Source organism: Chrysemys picta, chromosome 1 (assembly GCF_011386835.1).
Source record: "Chrysemys picta bellii isolate R12L10 chromosome 1, ASM1138683v2, whole genome shotgun sequence".
Classification (NCBI taxonomy): Eukaryota; Metazoa; Chordata; order Testudines; family Emydidae; genus Chrysemys; species Chrysemys picta.
In genome coordinates this window covers 356437032-356457664 of record NC_088791.1, presented here as the reverse complement: position 1 = coordinate 356457664, position 20633 = coordinate 356437032, and the positions used below count along the sequence as shown (strand labels likewise).

General features: G+C 44.7%; 1 protein-coding gene across 1 annotated transcript; it reads left to right on the top strand.

Annotated features, from left to right (window-relative positions):
• Positions 1–15: 15 nt before the first annotated feature.
• On the top strand, positions 16–1014 carry LOC101947730 (olfactory receptor 52E4-like). Its single transcript, XM_005310486.3, has one exon. It carries the CDS (start codon positions 16–18, stop codon positions 1012–1014), a length of 999 nt encoding a protein of 332 aa, XP_005310543.2.
• The last annotated feature ends 19619 nt before the right edge of the window (positions 1015–20633 follow it).

Below are 20633 nucleotides of genomic sequence, written 5' to 3'. Positions count from 1 at the left end.
AGGAGCATACAGTAAATGCAGAAGACACTCTTATGCCTCAGAGTTGGACACTTTCTCCCCTATGCCATGTCAGATTCCAACTTCACCAACTTCACCAACCCCTCCACCTTCATCCTACTTGGCATTCCTGGCCTGGAGACAGCCCATATCTGGATCTCCATTCCCTTCTGTGCTATGTATGCCATAGCCGTATTGGGGAACTTCACCATCCTGTTCATCGTGAAGAGGGAGCCCAGCCTCCACGGGCCCATGTTCTATTTCCTCTGCATGCTGGCCGTCAGCGACCTGGTAATGTCCACATCCACCGTACCCAAAATGCTGAGCATCTTCTGGTTCAATTCCAGGGAGATCAGTTTCAGTGCCTGCCTCACCCAAATGTATTTTGTTCACTCCTTCTCAGGGATGGAGTCTGGAATCCTCGTGGCGATGGCTTTGGATCGCTACGTGGCCATCTGCCATCCCCTGAGACATTCCACCACCATGACAAACCCCCTGGTGGCCAAGATCGGCTTGGCTGTGGTGCTGCGCAGTGGCATACTCGCATTACCCTATCCCTTCCTGGTGAGACGGTGGCCATATTGCAGAACCAACATCATCGCCCACTTTTATTGTCAGCATATAGCTGTGGTGAAGCTGGCCTGCGCTGACATCCGCATCAACAGTTACTATGGCCTCTTTGATCTTCTCACTGTGATTGGAATGGATGGGTTTTTTATCACAGTGTCCTATATTCTGATCCTCAGGGCCATCTTCCGCCTCCCCACAAAGGATGCCCGGCTGAAAACTTTTGGGACCTGCATCTCTCATCTTTGTGCCATCTTAGCTTTGTACATCCCAGATTTATTCTCCTCCCTCATTCAGCGGTTTGGCCACAATGTGCCACTGCATTTACGCATTCTCCTTACCAGTGTGTACCACATGGTGCCCCCTGTGCTACACCCCATCATTTACGGGGTGAGGACCAAACAGATCCGGGGCAGGCTGCTCCAGCTCTTTACTCATAAAAAGACCTAAATGTTTTCTCCTTGTGCTCTGGCTCTCAGATTGAGCTCTATGCAGAGCTGGCTGGTGCATTGTGCTGGGGCCTCTTCCCTGAATCACTTACTGGACAGACAGAGAGACATTAAACCCTTCCCTGTCCTTACTGTGCTGTGTCAATGTGATGACCTGGGGAGTCAGTCTATGTAGAGTACACTGGGTTGCCACCTTTGTAATTGCTGGTAGCTGGATCCCTGAAATTGCAATCTTGCCTCACCTCTTCTGTCAAGCCTCAACCCTGCAGTATGTCTTCTCTCCAAGGCCCTGCCCCTGTCACTTTCTCCTGTCTTTCCCTCCCCTTTTCAGCTGCGACCCAGTCATCTCTAAAACCAATATGTTCTCACATTTGGCAAATCACTTAAGGGTTAAATTTTTAATGTTTATTCTTACTTTGTTACTAACTCTGTGGAGAGAGAGTCCCCATCAGGACTCCTGGCTGACAAAGCCCTGGCTTGGATTATTTATTTCGGGAATGGTCCGGCTTTGAGCAGGGGGTTGGACTACATGACCTCCTGGGTTCCTTTCCAACCCTGATATTCTATGATTCCTGGGATCTATGTCATCTCTGGTAGGGGAGTGGAGTATAGTGTGTTACAGCAGGAGGCAGATACATCTGGGGTGTAAATAAAAAGATCAGAATGGCCATACTGGGTAAAACCAATGGTCCATGTAGCCCAGTAGCCTGTCTGCTGACAGTGCCCAGTGCCAGGTGCTTCAGAGGGATTGAACAGAACATGGCAATCACCATGTGATTCCTGTGGAGCAGGTCAGCAGAAGGGGGAGAAGCCCTGAGTCTTGGCTGTCTCAGACTCAGCTGGCAGGAGTTCAAGCCTCCAGCTCTAGTAGGAGCGTCTGGAGGAGGGGAAGAGCCCAGGCTGCCCCGGATGGAGTGGCAGAAGAATCTGTCAGTTCCTGCTGCCCTGAGCCCTAGCCGCAGCCACAGAGCGGAGGCAGGGGGAGAGAAGCCCTACTCATTTCTGTCTCCTCTATCTTCCATACTGCTGCCAACCAGGGGTTGTCTCATTTCCCCGGTCCTTAGATAAACCTCAGGCGGTAGTTTTTATGTCTCCCCTCCTGGACTCTTTAGGGGCTGCTCACTTCCCTCCTCTCCCTTACCCTTTCTGGAGATATAGGGAGGTTCACGGCACCACTGGTATTGTCACCGCACCTGTGGTCTGCTCCCTCTATGCCTATTTCCGTGGGCTACAGGATCGTAACAGGAGCCCCGCCAGAGGATCATCATGGGTCCACGACATCGTCCCACACTGTTCTGAGGGATGAGCTTCACCGTTTTCTGGTGGACACCCACGATTTAAAGGGTAAGGTGAAGCTCCCTCTCCAGCGTTGGGGAGACTTCCATCTTGTCTTCTGGGCCACGAGAGCTGTTTTGGAGGAGTGGAGGGGAATGGTGTAGATGGTGTTGTACAGAGGAGGGGTTTAGATTTATTAGAAACTGGGGAAACTTTTGGGACGGGGGAGCCTCTACAGGAAGGATGGGCTCCACCGAAACCAAAGTGGAACCAGACTGCTGGCACTTAACATTAAAATCTTGCAGAGCAGTTTTTAAACTAAGAGACAGGGGAAAGCCGACGGCTGCAGCGGAGCACGTGGATACGACAGAGACTTCTCTTAGAGGAGAGTCTATTGCTAGAGATTCTGTAGGTTCTAGTCAGGAGCAGAGGATGGAAGAGGATAAACTATGGGCCAGATCAGATGAGAAACATTCACATCAAAAAGAATCTGATACATCAGAAAAGGGCAGACAAATAAACAGTGACAAGTTTTTAAAGTGCTTGTACACAAATGCTAGAAGTCTAAATAATCAGATGGGTGAACTAGAGTACCTTGTGATAAAGGAGGATATTGATATAATAGGCATCACAGAAACCTGGTGGACTGAGGACAATCAATGGGACACAATCATTCCGAGGTACAAAATATATCGGAAGGACAGAAAAAGACATGCAGGGGGGAATTAGCACTATATGTGAAAGAAAATGTAGAATCAAATGAAGTAAAAATCTTAAATGAATCCACATGTTCCATAGAGTCTCTATGGATAGAAATTTCATGCTCTAATAAGAATATAACATTAGGGATCTATTATCGACCACCTGACCAGGACGGTGATAGTGATGATGAAATGCTAAGGGAAATTAGAGAGGCTATCAAAATTAAGAACTCAATAATAATGGGGGATTTCAATTATCCCCATGTTAACTGGGTACATGTCACCTCAGGGCGAAATGCAGAGACTAAATTTATGGATACTTTAAATGACTGCTTCTTAGACCAGCCGGTACAGGAACCCAAAAGGGGAGAGGCAATTCTCAATTTAGTCCTGAGTGGAGCGCAAGAGGTGGTCCAAGAAGTAACTATAACAGGACCGCTTGGAAATAGTGACCATAACATGTAACATCCCTGTGGTGGGAAGAACATCTCAACAGCCCAACACTGTGGCATTTAATTTCAAAAAGGGGGAACTATGCAAAAATGAGGAGGTTAGTTAAGCAGAAATTAAAAGGTACAGTGATTAGGGTGAAATCCCTGCAATCTGCATGGACACATTTCAAAGACACCATAATAGAGGCCCAACTTCAATGTATACCCCAAATAAAGAAACACAGTAAAAGAACTAAAAAAGAGCCACCGTGGCTTAACAACCATGTAAAAGAAGCAGTGAGTGATAAAAAGACTTCTTTTAAAAAGTGGAAGTCAAATCTTAGTGAGGTAAATATAAAAGAGCATAAACACTGCCAAATTAAGTGTAAAAATTTAATAAGAAAATAGAAAGAGGAGTTTGAAGAATGGCTAGCCTTAAACTCCAAAGGTAATAACAAAATGTTTTTAAGTACATCAGAAGCAGGAAGCCTGCTTAACAACCAGAGGGGCCCCTGGATGGTTGAGATAAAAAAGAGCACTTAAAGACAATCAAGTCATTGCGGAGAAACTAAATACATTCTTTGCTTCAGTCTTTATGGCTGACGATGTTAGGGAGATTCCCAAACCTGAGCCGTCCTTTGTAGGTGACAAATCTGTCACAGATTGAAGTGTCACTAGAGCAGGTTTGGAATTAATTGACAAACTTAACAGTAACAAGTCACCGGGACAGGATGACATTCACCCAAGAGTTCTGAAAGAACTTAAATGTGAAACTGCAGAACTATTAACTATGGTTTGTCACCTGTCCTTTAAATCTGCTTCTGTACCCAATGACTGGAAGATAGCTAATGTAACGACAATATTTTAAAAGGGCTCTTGATGTGATCCCAGCAATTACAGACCAGTAAGTCTAACGTCAGTACTGGGCAAATTAGTTGAACCAATAGTAAGGAATAAAATTGTCAAAGTCAACATGGTTTCTGTAAAGGGAAATTATGTTTTACTAATCTATTAGAGTTCTTTGAAGTGGTGAACAAACATGTGGACAAGGGGGATCCAATGGTGGTAGTGTACTTAGATTTCCAGAAAGCCATTGACAAGGTCCCTCACCAAAGGCTCCTACGTAAATTAAGTTGTCATGGGATAAAAGGGAAGGTCCTTTCATGGATTGAGAACTGGTTAAAAGACAGGGAACAAAGGGTAGGAATTAATGGTAAGAGAATGGAGAGGGGTAACTAGTGGTGTTCCATAAGAGTCAGTCCTAGGACCAATCCTATTCAACTTATTTATAAATGATCTGGAGAAAGGGGTAAACAGTGAGGTGGCAAAGTTTGCAGATGATACTAAACTTTCCAAGATAGGTAAGACCAAAGCAGACTGTGAAGAACCTCAAAAACATCTCACAAAACTAAGTGATTGGGCAACAAAATGGCAAATGAAATTTAATGGGGCTAAATGTAAAGTAATGCACATTGGGAAAAATAACCCCAACTATACATACAATATGCTGGGGGCTAATTTATCTACTACTAATCAGGAGAGAGATTTTGAAGTCATCGTGGATAGTTTTCTGAAGACGTCCATGCAATGTGCAGCAGCTGTAAAAAAAGCAAACAGGATATTAAGAATCATTTAAAAAGGGATAGAGAATAAGATGGAGAATATCTTATTGCCCTTACATAAATCCATGGTACCCCCACATCTTGAATACTGCGTACATATGTGGTCTTCTCATCTCAAAAAAGATATACTGGCATAAGAAAAAGTTCAGAAAAGGGCAACTACAATGATTAGGGGTTTGGAATAGGTCTCATATGAGGAGAGATTAAAGAGGCTAGGACTTTTCAGCTTGGAAAAGAGGATACTAAGTGGGGATATGATAGAGGTATATAAAATCATGAGTGGTGTGGACAAAGTGAATAAGGAAAAGTTATTTACTTGCTCCCTTTTATATAAGAACTAGGGGCCATCAAATAAAATTAATGGGCAGCAATTTTAAAACAAATTAAAGGAAGTTCTTCTTCACACAGTGCACAGTCCACCTTGCCTGAGGAGGTTGTGAAGCTAGGACTATAATAGGGTTTAAAAAAGAACTATATACATTCCTGGAGGTTAAGTCCATTAATGGCAATTAGCCAGGACGGGTAAGGAATGGTGTCCCTAGCCGCTGTCTGTCAGAGTGTGGAGATGGATGGCAGGAGAGAGATCACTTGATCATTGCCTGTTAGGTTCACTCCTTCTGGGGCACCTGTTATTGGCCACTGTTGGAAGCCAGGATACTAGGCTGGATTGATCTTTGATCTGACCCTGTATGGTCATTCTTATGTTCTGATGTTCTTATTAACCGGGAGGCAGGACATCCTGGTCTACAGGTGGGCCCACAAATTCTGTGAAAAGCCTTTCATGTGGGTCATTGATTGTTGCAAAGGGCTGGATGGGGATTCCTTGCCCACGAGGATCCTCCTCAGCCATCAGAATGAAGCCAACCATCTTTTCAACATTGAACTCCAGAGGCTCTAGGGTGGGTCTCCACAGTTGCCAGGTGCTCTGCTTCCTTTGTGACTTAGGATATTCTGTGGTTTGCCTGCAGGAAACCCACATGGATCCAGCCGCGGAGACTAGTTGGTGGCAGGAGTGGCGGGATTGTGTATATTTTAGACACCTCAGCACTCATTCTGCTTGGGTGGCCACCCTGTTCTCCCCCTACCTACAGCCTGAGATATTGGGAGTTGCTGAGGTCATGCCAGGTGGCCTGCTGCACCTCCAGGCCAGTGTGGAGTGGCTGATATTGAATCTGTTCAATGTTTAACCCCTGAATGCAGACCCGGAGTGGGTGTGTTTCTATCAGCAGGTGTCTGCCTTCCTCAGCACCTTGGATCCTCACGAGTGCTGGGCCTTGGTGGGGATTTTAATACCATCTTTGAGGACCAGAATCTCACAGGGATTGAGAGCGGCCAGGCTGCTGCAGGCATCCTCAGAGAGATCGTCAATCATCACTCCCTGCTGGATGTCTGGCACGACCAACACCCGGATGAGAATTCCATCTTTACCTACGTCCATGAGGAGGTCGATCGGTTGCACCACTCCTGGTTGGACGGCATGTATGTACTTTGTTTTCATCTTGCCCAGGCCCACTCCTCCAGCATTTGACTGGCCCAGTTCTCACCCACCATTTAGTGGCCACAATGGCCTCTTTCATCTCGGAGCTCACCTGGGGCTGTTCACCCTTCAGACACCCCTGCACATACTCCAAGAGGTGGGGCCACCTTATTGCCTAATGCTCGGGTTTTCCTTGAACGAGTCCTACAAGAGGGTGCTCCCCACCCACCCCTCACCCCAATGCCTCTGGAATTCTTGATTGGGCTCCTGTCCCATGTGTCCCTCCGGTTCCCTCCCTTTCATAACCCAATCCAGCTGAACACGCTGCAGCTGGTTCACTTCTGAATTCCACCAACGGAAAAACTTTACATGCTCATGCTCCAAATGCTTCACTTCCTCACATGCCCTGATACCAAGTGGCGGGACCTAGTACCACCTTCAGAGGGTGAGCAACTCTAGTGGGCCACAAAGTACTCCACCCTGATCCCATTGCCCACTGGGGATATCGGTTGGTGTCTCCTTCATGAAGCCATGAGCACAGGCATGTACATGGCACAGTTCACCCCCATTCCACATGCCTGCCCATTTTGTGTCACGAGGCAGACCCTGGTGCATGCCTGTCAAGGCTGCTTCCCCACTCTGAACTTTAGGGTACAAATGTGGGGGCCTGCATGAAACTTCTAAGCTTAACTACCAGCTTAGATCTGGTCCGCTGCTACCACTCCCAAATGAGCTAATTCCCTTCCCTGGGTAGCCTTGAGAGACTCTTCACCAATTCCCTAGTGAATACAGATCCAAACTCCTTGGATCTTAAAACAAGGAGAAATTAACCATCCCCTCTCCTACCTCCCACCAACTCCTGGTGGATCAAGATCCAACCCCGTTGGATCTAAAAACAAGGAAAAATCAATCAGGTTCTTAAAAAGAAGGCTTTTAATTAAAGAAAAAGGTAAAAATCATCTCTGTAAAATCAGGATGGAAACTAACTTTACAGGGTAATCAAACTTAAAGAGCCCAGAGGAATCCCCTCTAGCCTTAGGTTCAAAGTTACAGCAAAGAGAATTAAACACTCTAGCAAAAAGGTACATTTACAAGTTGAGAAAGCAAAGATAAAAACTAACACGCCTTGCCTGGCTGTTTACTTACAAGTTTGAAATAGGAGAGACTTGTTCAGAAAGATTTGGAGAGCCTGGATTGATGTCTGGTCCCTCTCAGTCCCAAGAGCGAACAACCCCCAAAACAAAGAGCACAAACAAAAGCCTTCCCCCCCACCAAGATTTGAAAGTATCTTGTCCCCTTATTGGTCCTTTGGGTCAGGTATCCGCCAGGTTACCTGAACTTCTTAACCCTTTACAGGGAAAAGGATTTTGGAGTCTCTGGCCAGGAGGGATTTTATAGTACTGTACACAGGAGGGCTGTTACCCTTCCCTTTATAGTTATGACAATGCCTATCTAGAACATGGAAGGTTACAGCCCCTATTCCAACTCCTCCACAGGAGGTTTTCTCTGCCCTTTTCTCCTTTTCTCCACACCTTTTCATATATATATATATATATATATATATATATATATATATATATATATATATATATATATAAAGCTTCCAGCTTTAGCTCAACATACAGGATGTGGCCTGCAGGCCACTTGTGTTATAGGTGAAAATTCTCTAATCTAAATCTGTACACTTATTATAAAACAAATAATCAAACCCTAAGAAAATAAGAATCTTAAAAGAAAATATATATAGGCACCAAGTAGGCTAGACTGTAGGTTACCATAGCTGCAGCCTGCTAGTTGCTAATGGCCAGGGACTTAGAATTGGCAGAGAGAGGGAGGCACATGTGTGTGGGGGTGACTTACAAAGCAAAGAGAGAGTTGGACCTAAATGCACCAGGAAACACAGAGAGAGAGAGAGAGAGAGAGAGAGAGAGAGAGAGATGGGACAAAACCCACTAGAACAGGGACTCCCTGTCTCTGCCGTTCTGGGGAGCACTTTCTGAGGGAGACACAAACTCTCTCCCTGACCCCAAACAGGCACTGTGTATGCCAGAAACATTTCCTTCAGGGAAGCCCGGCTGGATCAGTTCTGGAACGAGAGCACTTGGGGAAACACAGACTGCAGAGGAGACACATTTGGGTGAAGAAAATATCTTGTGACACTTTCCTGGCGCGTAGCAACTTGAGGTTTGCTGTCACAGCCCTGTTCAAGGTTGTACACCTGGACACTCACCAGCTAAGCATGTTTGGGGCCCACAAACAAGACCCAGGTGCTTTTGAGTCACAGCACTGTTCAGGCCCTGCCCCTGGCTCTGGGTTTCTAGGCCCACTCTCGCAGTGCAGCTTCCATTCTAGTGCCTCCCTCTGGGAGCAGAAACCTGCACACCAAGCACCAAGGCCCTAAGGCTACCTTTGGCTTGGCTCCCCCAGACTCTCCAATTACTTCAGCCCACCCTTCCCAGAGCTCCCCCTTGGGCGCACGCTGTTTCTAGTTTCTCTTTTTTGAGTTATATGATCGCAAAAGGAAACAGCCCCAGGCCTTGCAAAAGGGGTTGTGTGACACATGGCTAGAAAGAGTTAAGCAACTTGCAGACTATTGACCCAGATTCACCCTTTACAATCAGGTTAGAAAAATATGTAAATGGAAATTAGGACCATTCCATCTTAGATAGGCTAGAGCTTTGAAATGTAGACTTGTATTATTAAAGAACTGGAAGAAGTTAGTGACTCTAGTAGTCTCTGTTTACTGACACCTTGTTAGAGGTTAACAGTGTAACCAAATGATTCCTGTCTGTAGCTGTATTTGATTAATTCAGAGATGAAAAGGAAATATTATTAGATGGAACTTGTGTGCAATAGTATCTTTTTCTATATGTCTCTTTATCATTTCCTGTGAACTCTCTATAAACTGCTTAATGGATAATAACCTTATGTTAATCCAGGTATTAATTACCAGTGATGTTTAGGAAATAGAAGGTTACTTCAAAAGCCTATTGTTCACTCAAGTACTGCTGTGCTGTCCACGAACTGTATAAAGGGCTCTTGGAACCTGATCCTTTTTATCTTGGATCTGCTTAAGCATCATCAGGGGAAGCATGAGTCACAAGACTCTGGTCTCCAGTTATACCCTAGACTGACCTGATAATGAAGATATCAACATTGGACTATAATAAAGATATCTTATCTCCTAGAACTGGAAGGGACCTTGAAAAGTTATTGAGTCTAGCCCCCTGCCTTCACTAGCAGGACCAAGTACTGATTTTGCCCCATATCCCTAAGTGGTCCCCTCAAGGATTGAACTCACAATTCTGGGTTTAGTAGGCCAATGCTCAAACCACTGAGCTATCCCTCCCCCATCTTGACTAATTTCTTGACTAATTCTGTAAGAACTATGTGGAACTCTGAAGCCAGCCTTCTCTACTATGAAACTGACTTAAAAACTCTAATCATGTCTCTGTGTATACTTATCTTTTAACCAATACTCTCTTTTTAAATAAATCTTAATTTAGTTAATAAGAATTGGCTCTAATTGAGTATTTGGTTATATCTGAAATATTGATTCACCTGGGCAGTGATGTCAATAATCATCAGCACACTTGACTTGGCTGTCTGGGTAGAAGCCCAAGGCTGGGGTGCTTTAAGGGAACTGTGTTTTGGCTTCACTGTAAGCAGTAAAACATTGTGAAAACTGCTTCCTTGGCAAATCCAAGTATTAGAATAACCACCCTTTTGGGAGATTGCCCTGTTCTTTGCAGTTTGCCCTAATTGAGCAATCTCAGAATGGGGGCCCCTGGAACCCCATTCACAGGTGCTAAAACAATTCCTCTAGTTTACACAGCAGAAGAGATACCCAGATTCAGCTTAAACACAACACAGCACAGCACAATATCGTCATACCATTTCCTTCTTCAGTGAACTTAAGAACGGCCATGTTGGGTTAGACCAAAGGTCCATGTAGCCCAGGATCCTGTCTTCCAACAGTGGCCAATGTCAGATGCTTCAGTGGGAATGAACAGAACAGATAATTATCAAGGGATCCACTCCCCATCAACCTTTTCCGTCTTTCAGCAAACAGAGGCTAGGGACATCATGTCTGCCCATCCTGGCTAATAAATAAATAATAAATTATATAAATAAATAAAGATATCCTATCTGCTAGAACTGGAAGGGACCTTGAAAGGTCATTGAGTGTAGCCCCCCTACCTTCACTAGCAGGACCAAGTACTGATTTTGCCCCAGACCCCTAAATGGCCCCCTCAAGGATTGAGCTCATAATCAGGCCAATGCTCAAACCACTGAGCTATCCCTTCCCCCTCAATAGTCATTGATGGACCTCTCCTCTATGAATTAATCTCATTCTTTTAAAAGCTGTAACAGTCTTGACCTTTACAACATCCTCTATCAAAGAGCTTCACAGGTTGACTGTGTGTTGTGTGAAGAAATACTTCCTTTCATTTCTTATAAAACGCTGCCAATTAATTTCATTGGGTGACCCCTAGTTTTTGTGTTATGAGAAGGAGTAAATAACACTTCCTTATTTACATTCTCCACACCATTCATGATTTTATAGACCTCTGTCATATCCCCCCTTTGTCGTCTCTTTCTCAAGTTGAAAAGACTCATTCTTATTAATCTCTCCTCATATGGAAGCTGTTCCATACCCCTAATCATTCTGGTTGCCCTTTTCCATAACTTTTTCAATTACAATAGATTTTCTTGATATGGGAACACCAGTTCTGCATGTAGTATTTTAGGTGTGGGCGTACCATGGATTTATATAGAGGCAATATGATATTTTCAGTCTTATTATCTTTCCCTTTCTAACTGATTCCCTGCTGCACACTGAGTGGATGTTTTCAGAGAACTATCCATAATGACTCCAAGATCTCTTTCTTGAGTGGTAACAGCTAATTTAGACCCCATCATTTTATACGTACAATTGGGATTATGTTTTCCAATAGCCATTACATTGTCCACACGTCCCTGGAGCATACTCATGGCTTTTCCTGCATCTAGAATCTGTCTTTCGGCTGCAGCCATAGCCCTGCAACCCAAGAGTCCCCTCTGCACCCTTGTGCCTCTCTCCTCCTCCAGCTTCTCCTGACTCATCCAATCTGTCTGGTTTTGAAGGGCTGAACAACACTTACTCTATCTGATTCTTCTTCTGGGGCACTGGAAAAGACACAGTGAAAGGCAACAGAAATGATAAGGGGTATGGAACACCTTCCATATGAGGAGAGATTAGAAAGCTTGGAAAAGAGAGAACGAAGGTTAGATATGAGGTCTGTAAAATCATGCATGGTGTGGAAAACATGAATAAGGAAATGTTATTTATTCCTTCATGTAACAGAATAACTAGGGGTTACCCTATGAAATTTATAGGCAGCAGATTTATCTGCCCATTGCAGGCAAACCCCTCCCCTTCCAGAGCTGAGATAGAACCCAGGAGTCCTGACAGGGTCCCTCTCCCCACAAAGTTAGTAACAAAGAAAGAATATACATTACAATTTTATACCTGAGGGAGGTCTCATATTTGATTAATTTTCCTTCATTTATGTAGGAATTAGATACTGTGCTTCTGCCAAAAAAAAACTAGAGTTTTCAATAATCTAAGTAGCCTCTTGTCTCACAATTAACATTGACCACTTGGTGACAGAGAGGGGGTGACAGAGGGTACTCCAATCTAGGTTCCAGTTTTTTCAGGAATTCATTCCTGGCATGCTTGTGAAAATGAACTGTGTCAGAATAATAGAATATCAGGGTTGGAAGAGACCTTAGGAGGTCATCTAGTCCAACCCCCTGCTCAAAGCAGGACCAACATCAACTAAATCATCCCAGCCGGGGCTTTGTCAAGAGTGACCTTAAAAACTGCTAAGGAAGGAGATTCCACCACCTCCCTAGGTAATCCATTCCAGTGTTTGGAAGCCGAAGAAAGGAGCAAGCGACAGGGCCAGGTCCTTGGCAGGACAGGGAAAGAAGAGGCAAAACAGCGGTGTAGTCTTGGCCAAAGAGGTGAGGCAAGGGGCGGGTTTCTGGGGGCCAGTTAGGAGCAATTATGAAGGTGGCAGACCATTATATTGTACATAAACGAGTTCCCCCACTTGTCATGCTGACATAGCACAGTTAGGTCACAAAAGAGTTTAAAGTCTTTCTCACTCTCCGGTAAGAGATTCAGGGAAGAGAGCCCAGCACCCTGTCACCAGCCAGCTTGTCACGGAGCTCAGTCTACTCTCTCAGCACCAGTGATGATTTAATACACCTCAATCATATCTCCCCTTAGCCGACTCTTTTCCAAACTGAAAAGTCCCAGTCTTATTAATCTCTCCTCATACAGAAGCCATTCCATACCCCTAATCATTTTTGTTGCTCTTTTCTCAACCTTTTCCAGTTCCAATATATCTTTTTTTTTTCAGATGGGGCGACCGCATCTGCAGTCAATAGTCAAGATGTGGCTGTAACATGGATTTATATGGAAGCAATATGATATTTTCTGTCCTAATTTATATATAATCTTTCTGTGTGAAATATTGAATATTGGCCATGGACTTTTATCAAACACACGTGTTGTGTTCCTGGGTAACACTGCTCTGGTAGATAAGGCCACACAGCTATGTGCTGATTGACCATCAAGGACACTTACCTCTCACAATGGGCATTAGAATCAATACACCTCTCTAAGAATATGATCAATGGCTGCTCTTCTCTGCCATCAAAGCATGTAAAGACACAAGACACGTGATATACTCGTGTGACCCTGGACTCCAACTTGGGAGAATAATTTACCAGGCACATGGACTGTGGGCTTTGTTTGGGACTGTTAAATTCCATGCAAGGAGGAGAAGATATGGAGGGACCCCTGAGACATCTCCATCTTGTCTTCATTTCTATGGACTGGGTATCTGAATAGGAAACTCTGAACAAGGACTGATGACCCCCAATCGTTCCCCTTTATTCGACATTGGTGAGGCCTCATCTGGAATACTGTGTCCAGTTTTGGGCCCCACACTACAAGAAGGATGTGGAAAAATTGGAAAGAGTCCAGCGGAGGGCAACAAAAATGATTAGGGGTCTGGAGCACATGACTTATGAGGAGAGGCTGAGAGAACTGGGATTGTTTAGTCTCCAGAAGAGAAGAATGAGGGGGGGATTTGATAGCAGCCTTCAACTACCTGAAGGGGGGTTCCAAAGAGGATGGAGCTCGGCTGTTCTCAGTGGTGGCAGATGACAGAACAAGGAGCAATGGTCTCAAGTTGCAGTGGGGGAGGTCCAGGTTGGATATCAGGAAAAACTATTTCACTAGGAGGGTGGTGAAACACTGGAATGCGTTACCTAGGGAGGTGGTGGAGTCTCCTTCCTTGGAGGTTTTTAAGGCCCGGCTTGACAAAGCCCTGGCTGGGATGATTTAGCTGGGAATTGGTCCTGCTTTGAGCAGGGGGTTGGACTAGATGACCTCTTGAGGTCCCTTCCAACTCTGATATTCTATGATTCTATGAACCTGCTCATGTAATTTTCACAGAGACTTTTGCAAGCTAGCAGTTTATTCAATCACTGCTATGATCCTGATCTATGAACACTGAAAAATCACTTATATGTATCTCATTTATTAACCATTTATATCTCTTCTACTTTTCTTTTATTATTTAACCTTAAGTGTTCAGTTACTAATGGATTGGCAAAGTGTGATTATTGTTAACATCTGAATCATATATTGGCCTGTCAAATTGGCTGATCTCTTGAGAATAGAGGACTCTATATGTGGTGAAATTGGGTTTCACTATGATCATCATGGTGTCCAGTGTTCGAGTGGTGAGCCAAGGGCTGGGATGCCTAAGGAGACTGTATTTTTGCTTCTAGTTAACTAGTGTGGCGAGACAGAAGTTTACATTTGTTACTGGCTTGATATAATCTAATGATAGAATAATCACCATTCTCGGGTGAGTCTGCCCTATTTCTCAGCTCTTTGTCCTGAATTTGGCATCCTCTGCTCTGTCCCACTGAGGCACGGTGTCACATGGAAACCACAGATAGGTGCTTTACAGACTATTGCTCACTACTTCCAGGAGGTATCCCCCGTTTACAGATGGGAAAACTGAAGCACCAGAAGGGGAAGTGTCTTGAGCCAGGAACATTGCCCATGAGTGTAGGTGAATGTGTGGTTATGCAGGTGATGTCGGAGAGAGGGCTCTGGATTCTTCGACCATTGGATGTTGTTCTGGGAAGAAGGGTTGCTAGAAAGAGATGGGATCCACCTAACAAAGAGATGGAAGAACATCTTTACAGGCAGGCTTGCTAGCCTAGTGAGGAGGGCTTTAAAGTAGGTTCACTGGGGGATGGGGTCCTAAGCCCAGAGGTAAGTGGGGAAGTGGGATACCAGGAGGAAACACAAGGAGGAGGTTTCAGAGTAGCAGTCGTGTTAGGAGGAGGAGGGTACAAGATGGGAAGCCTCCTGATTCATACTGAGAAAGTAGGGCAATTGGCTAGTTATCTTAGGTACATATATACGAATGCAAGAAGCCTGGGAAACAAGTAGGAAGAATTGGAAGTCCTGGCACAATCAAGGGACTCTGATGTGATTGGAATAATAGAGACTTGGTGGGGCAGTTCACATGACTGGAGCAGTGTCATGGGGATCCGGGGAGGCTCCGGCAGCGGGGGTTGGGTGGTGATTTACCTGGCTCTTTAAAGTGCCTCCAAGCCCTGGTGCCGGAGCCCCGGGGTAGCGGTGGCAGGGCTCCAGTGGTGATTTAAAGGCCAGGGGCTCTGGCCACTGCAGGGAGGCCCGTGCCCTTTAAAGCGCCGCCCAACGGTCTTAGGAGGCGATCTAAAGGGCCCAGGGCTCCGGCCACTGCAGAGAGTCCTGGGACCCTTAAATCGCCAGCCTAGGGAAGGGGTCCAGTCCGGCACAGTGTACTGCCTCTTGCTGGTACATCATACCATACCATATCGGCTTACCTTAACCTCTGACTGTATGTAAGGGAGCAGTATGATTGCTCAGAGCTCCAGTATGAAACTGGAGAAAAGCCTGTTGAGAGTCTCTGGGTTAAATTTAGAGGTGAGAGCAACCAGGGTGGTGTTGTGGTGAGTGCGTTTCTATAGATTACCGGATTAGAAGGATGAGGTAGACGAGGATTTCTTCGGACAACTAACTGAAGCTTCCAGATCACAGGCCCTGGTTCTAATGGGGGACTTCAATCACCCTGACATCTGCTAGGAGAGCAATACAGCTATGCACAGACAATCCAGGAAGTTTTTTGGACAGTGTTGGGGACAAATTCCTGGTACAAGTGCTGGAGGAAACAACTAGGGGCCGTGCTCCTCTTGACCTGCTGCTTAGAAACAGGGAAAAATTAGTAGGGGAAGTAGAACTAGGTGGCATCCTAGGCATCAGTGACCATGACACGGCTGAGTTCAGGATCCTGACAAGAGGAAGAAAAGAGAGTAGCAAAATACGGACCTTGGACTTCAAAAAAAGCAGACTTGACTCCACTAGGGAACTGATGGGCAGGATCCCCTGGGAGGATAATATGATGGGGAAAGGAGTCCAGGAGAGCCGGCTGTATTTTAAAGATGCCTTATTGAGGGTGCAGGAAGAAACCATCCCAATGTGCAGAAAGAATAGCAAATATGGCAGGCGACCAACTTGGCTTAACAGTGAAATTTTCAGTGAGCTTAAACTAAAAAAGGAAGCTTACAAGAACTGATAATTTGAAGAGACGATGAGGGAGGAGTATATAAATATTGCTACTGCATGCAGGGGTGTAATCAGGAAGGCCATGGCACAATTGGAGTTGCAGCTAGCAAGGGATGTGAATGGTAATGATAATGGTTTCTACAGGTATGTTGGCAACAAGAAGGTCAGGGAAAGTCTGGGACCCTTACTGAATGGGGGAGGCAACAAAATGACAGATGATGATGTGCAAAAAGCTGAAGTACTCAGTGCTTTTCTTGCCTCGCTCTTCACAGACAAGGTCAGTTCCCAGACTGCTGCATTAGGCAACACAATATGGGGAAGAGGTGAGCAGCCCTTAGTGATGAAAGAACAGGTTAAGGACTATTTAGAAAAGCTGGACATGCACAACTCCATGGGTCCAGATCTAATGCATCATAACAATAGTCATGATTTTATAGCTCTCAAGGGTGCTGAAGGAGTTGGCTGATGTGATTGCAGAGCCATTGGCCATTATCTTTGAAAATTCATGGCGATTGGGGGAAGTCCCGGACGATTGGAAGAAGGTAAATATACTGCACATGTTTTTTAAAAGGGAATAAAGAGAACCCAGGGAACTACAGACCGGTCAGCCTCATTTCAGTCCCTGGCAAAATCATGGAGCAGGTCCTCAAGGAATTCATTTTGAAGCACTTGGAGGAGAGGAAGGTGATCAGGAATATTCAACATGGATCCACCAAGGGCAAATCATGCCTCACCAATCTGATTGCCTTCTATGAGGAGATAACTGTCTCTGTGGACATGGGGAAAGTGGTGGATGTGATATACCTTGACTTTAGCAAAGCTTTTAGTACGGTCTCCCATAGTATTCTTGCCAGCAATTTAAAGAAGTATGGATTGGATGAATGGCCTATAAGGAGACAGGCTATGAGAATCGGGGAGGCTGCCATATGTGGAGACAAAGGACGGCACATATGATAAAGGACATTAAAATAAAGAATGGAACTGATTACTTTCAAATGGACAAACAGAGAACAATTCCCGACGAGTAATATCTCTATATACTTAATGCTTCAAAATGGCTAATTCCCCAAAGCACAGACAAATTATCAGCAAAACTGATTGGGAGGAAAATGTAGACAGAAAAATGGAAAGGAAAATTGAGAGTCCTTTACAAAGAGTTTATTAGATAGTTAAAAAGCCACATTTCCACAGTCAAGAAAGTGGACACCTTTTGCTAAAAACCCAGTTCAGTGGCAAAGTAAAGGCAGCAATTGTGGGGTGGGGGTGGGAAGCAATATCAGAACATAAGATGATAAGAATGGCCCTACTGAGTCAGACCAAGGGTCCATCTAGCCCAATATCCGGTTTTCTGACAATGGCCAGTGCCAGGTGCCCTAGAGGGAATGAACAGAACAGGGAATCATGAAGTGATCGATCCTCTGTTGCTCATTCACAACTTCTGACAAACAGAGGCTAGGGACACCATCCCTGCCTATCCTGGCTAATAGCCTTTGATGGACCTATCCTCCATGAATTTATCTAGTTCTTTTTTGAACCCTGTTATGGTCTTGGCCTTCACAACATCCTCTGGCAAAGAGTTCCACAGGTTGACTGTGCATTGTGTGAAGAAATACTTCCTTTTATTTGTTTTAAACCTGATGCCTATTAATTTCATTTGGTGACCCCTAGTTCTTGTGTTATGTGAAATAGTAAACAACACTTCCTTATCTACTTTCTCTACAATAGTCATGATTTTATAGATCTCAATCATATCTCCCCTTAGCCGTCTCTTTTCTGAGCTGAAAAGTCCCAGTCTTATTAATCTCTCCTCACACAGAAGCCTTTCCATATCTCCAATAATTTATGTTGCCCTTTTCTGAACCTTTTCCAATTTCAATATATCTTTTTTGAGATGGGGCAACAACATCTGTACACAGTATTCAAGATGTGGGCGTACCATGGATTTATATAGAGGCAAGATGATATTTTCTGTTCTATTATCTATCCCTTTCTTAATGATTCCCAGCATTCTGTTCGCTTTTTTGACTGCTGCTGCACATTGAGAGGATCTTTTCAGAGACTATCCACAGTGACTCCAAGATCTCTTTCTTGAGTGGTAACGGCTAATTTAGACCCCATCATTTTATAGGTATAGTTGGGATTATGCTTTCCAATGTACATTAATTTGCATTTATCAACATTAAATTTCATCTGCCATTTTGTTGCCCAGTCACCCAGTTTTGAGAGATCCTTTTGTAGCTCTTTGCACTCTGCCTGGGTCTTAACTATCCTTAGTAATTTTGTATCATCTGCCAATTTTGCCACCTCATGGTTTACCCCTTTTTTCCAGATTATTAATGAATATGGTGTATAGGCCTGGTCCCAGAACAGACCCGTGGAGAACACCACTATTTTCCTCTCTCCGGTCTGAGAACTGACCGTTTATTTCTACCCTTTGTTTCCTATCATTCAACTAGGTACCAATGCATAAGAGCACCTTCCCTCTTATCCCATGACAGCTTACTTTGCTTAACAGCGTTTCCTGAGAGACTTTATCAAAGGCTTTCTGAAAATCTAAGTACACTATATCCACTGGATCCCCCTGTCCACATGTGTGTTGACCCTCTCAAGAATTCTGATAGATTGGAGAGACATCATTTCCCTTTACAAAAAAACATGTTGACTCTTCCCTAACAAATTATGTTCATCTCTGTGTCTGACAATTTTGTTTTTTACTATAATTCAAAGCAGTTTGACTGGTACTGAAATCATGTTTACTGGCCTGCGATTGCCAGGGTCACCTCTGGAGTCCCTTTTAAAAGTTGGTTTCACATTAGCTATCCTCCAGTCATTTGGTACAGAAGCTGATTTAAATGATAGGTTACAAACCACATTTAGTAGTTCTGAAATTCCACATTTGAGTTCCTTCAGAACTCTTGGGTGAATCCCATCTGGTCCTGGTGATATATTACAGATTATTTTATGGATTTGTTCCAAAACCTCCTCTAATGACACCTCAATCTGGGACAGTTCCTCAGATTTGTCACCTAAAAAGAATGGCTCCGGTTTGGGAATCTCCCTCACATCCTCAGCTGTGAAGCAAATAATTCATTTTTCCTCCCACTATGGCCTTATTTTCCTTAGGTGCTCCTTTAGCATCTCGATCGTCCAGTGTCCCCACTTTCTGTTTAGCCAGCTTCCTGCTTATGGTGTACTTAATTTTTTTAAATTGCTATTACTTTTTGAGTCTTTGGCTAGCAGTTCTTCAAATTATGTTTTGGCCTTTCTAATTATATTTTTGCACTTCACTTGCCAGAGTTTATGCTCCTTTCTATTTTCCTCAATAGAATTTAACTTCCACTTTTTAAAGGATGCCTTTTTGCCTCTCCCTGCTTCTTTTACTTGTTTGTTTAGCTACTGTGGCACTTTTTTGTTCTGCTATTGTGTGTGTGTGTGTGTGTGTGTGTGTGTGTGTGTGTGTGTGTGTGTGTGTGTGTGTTTTAAATTTGGGTATACAATTAAGTTCAGGCGATATTATGGTGTCTTTAAAAATTTTCCATGCAGCTTGCAGGGATTTCACTTTTGGTGCTGTACCTTTTAATTTTTGTTTAACTAACTTCCTCATTTTTGTGTAGTTCCCCTTTCTGAAATTAAATGCTGCTTTGTTGGGCTGCTCTGGTGTTTTCCACACCACAGGAATGTTACATTTAATTATATTATGGTCACTATTACCAGGGCTGGCTCCAGGCACCAGGCAACCAAGCACATGCTTGGGGCGGCACCTGGTAAGGGGCAGCCAATCTTGGGGTGGCAGGGGGCAGCACGTCGCGGCATTCTGCGGGGGGGGGGGGGGGCGCTCCGGCGGCGTGGCGCGCATCGCTCGGCGGGGGGGGCAGCGCAGGGAGCAGTGCTCGGGGGGGGGCTCCGGCGGTGCAGGGGCGGCGCGGGGCGCGGCGCTCGGGGGGGCTCCGGCGGCACTCGGCGCGGGGCGCGGGGGGGGGGGGGGAGGTCCGGCAGGGCAGCAAAAAAGTTACAGCCGGCCCTGACTATTACCAAGCGGTCCAGCTGTGTTCACCTCTTGGACCAGGTCCTGTGTTCCACTTACAACCAAATCAAGAATTGTCTCTCTGTTTGTGGTTGCAGGACATTCCAGGACCAGCTGCTCCAAGAAGAAATCATTTATGGTGTCAAGAAACTTTATCTCTGCTTCCCGTCCTGAGGTGACATGTACCCAGTCAATAGGGGGATAGTTGAAATCCCCCATTCTTCTTATTTTTTATTTTATAGCCTCTTTAATATTCCTGAGCATTTCACAGTTACTATCACCATCCTGGTCAGGTGGTCGGTAAATATATCCCTACTGTGATATTCTTATTCTGCGTGCACGGAATTTGTGACAAAATGGGGTTTTACCTTGTTATGTTGTATGTGAACCTATGTGAGTCTT

What these genes read in the sequence shown, in the direction of transcription:
- LOC101947730 (XM_005310486.3), top strand. Translation starts at nt 16, where the DNA reads ATGCAGAAGACACTCTTATGCCTCAGAGTTGGACACTTTCTCCCCTAT.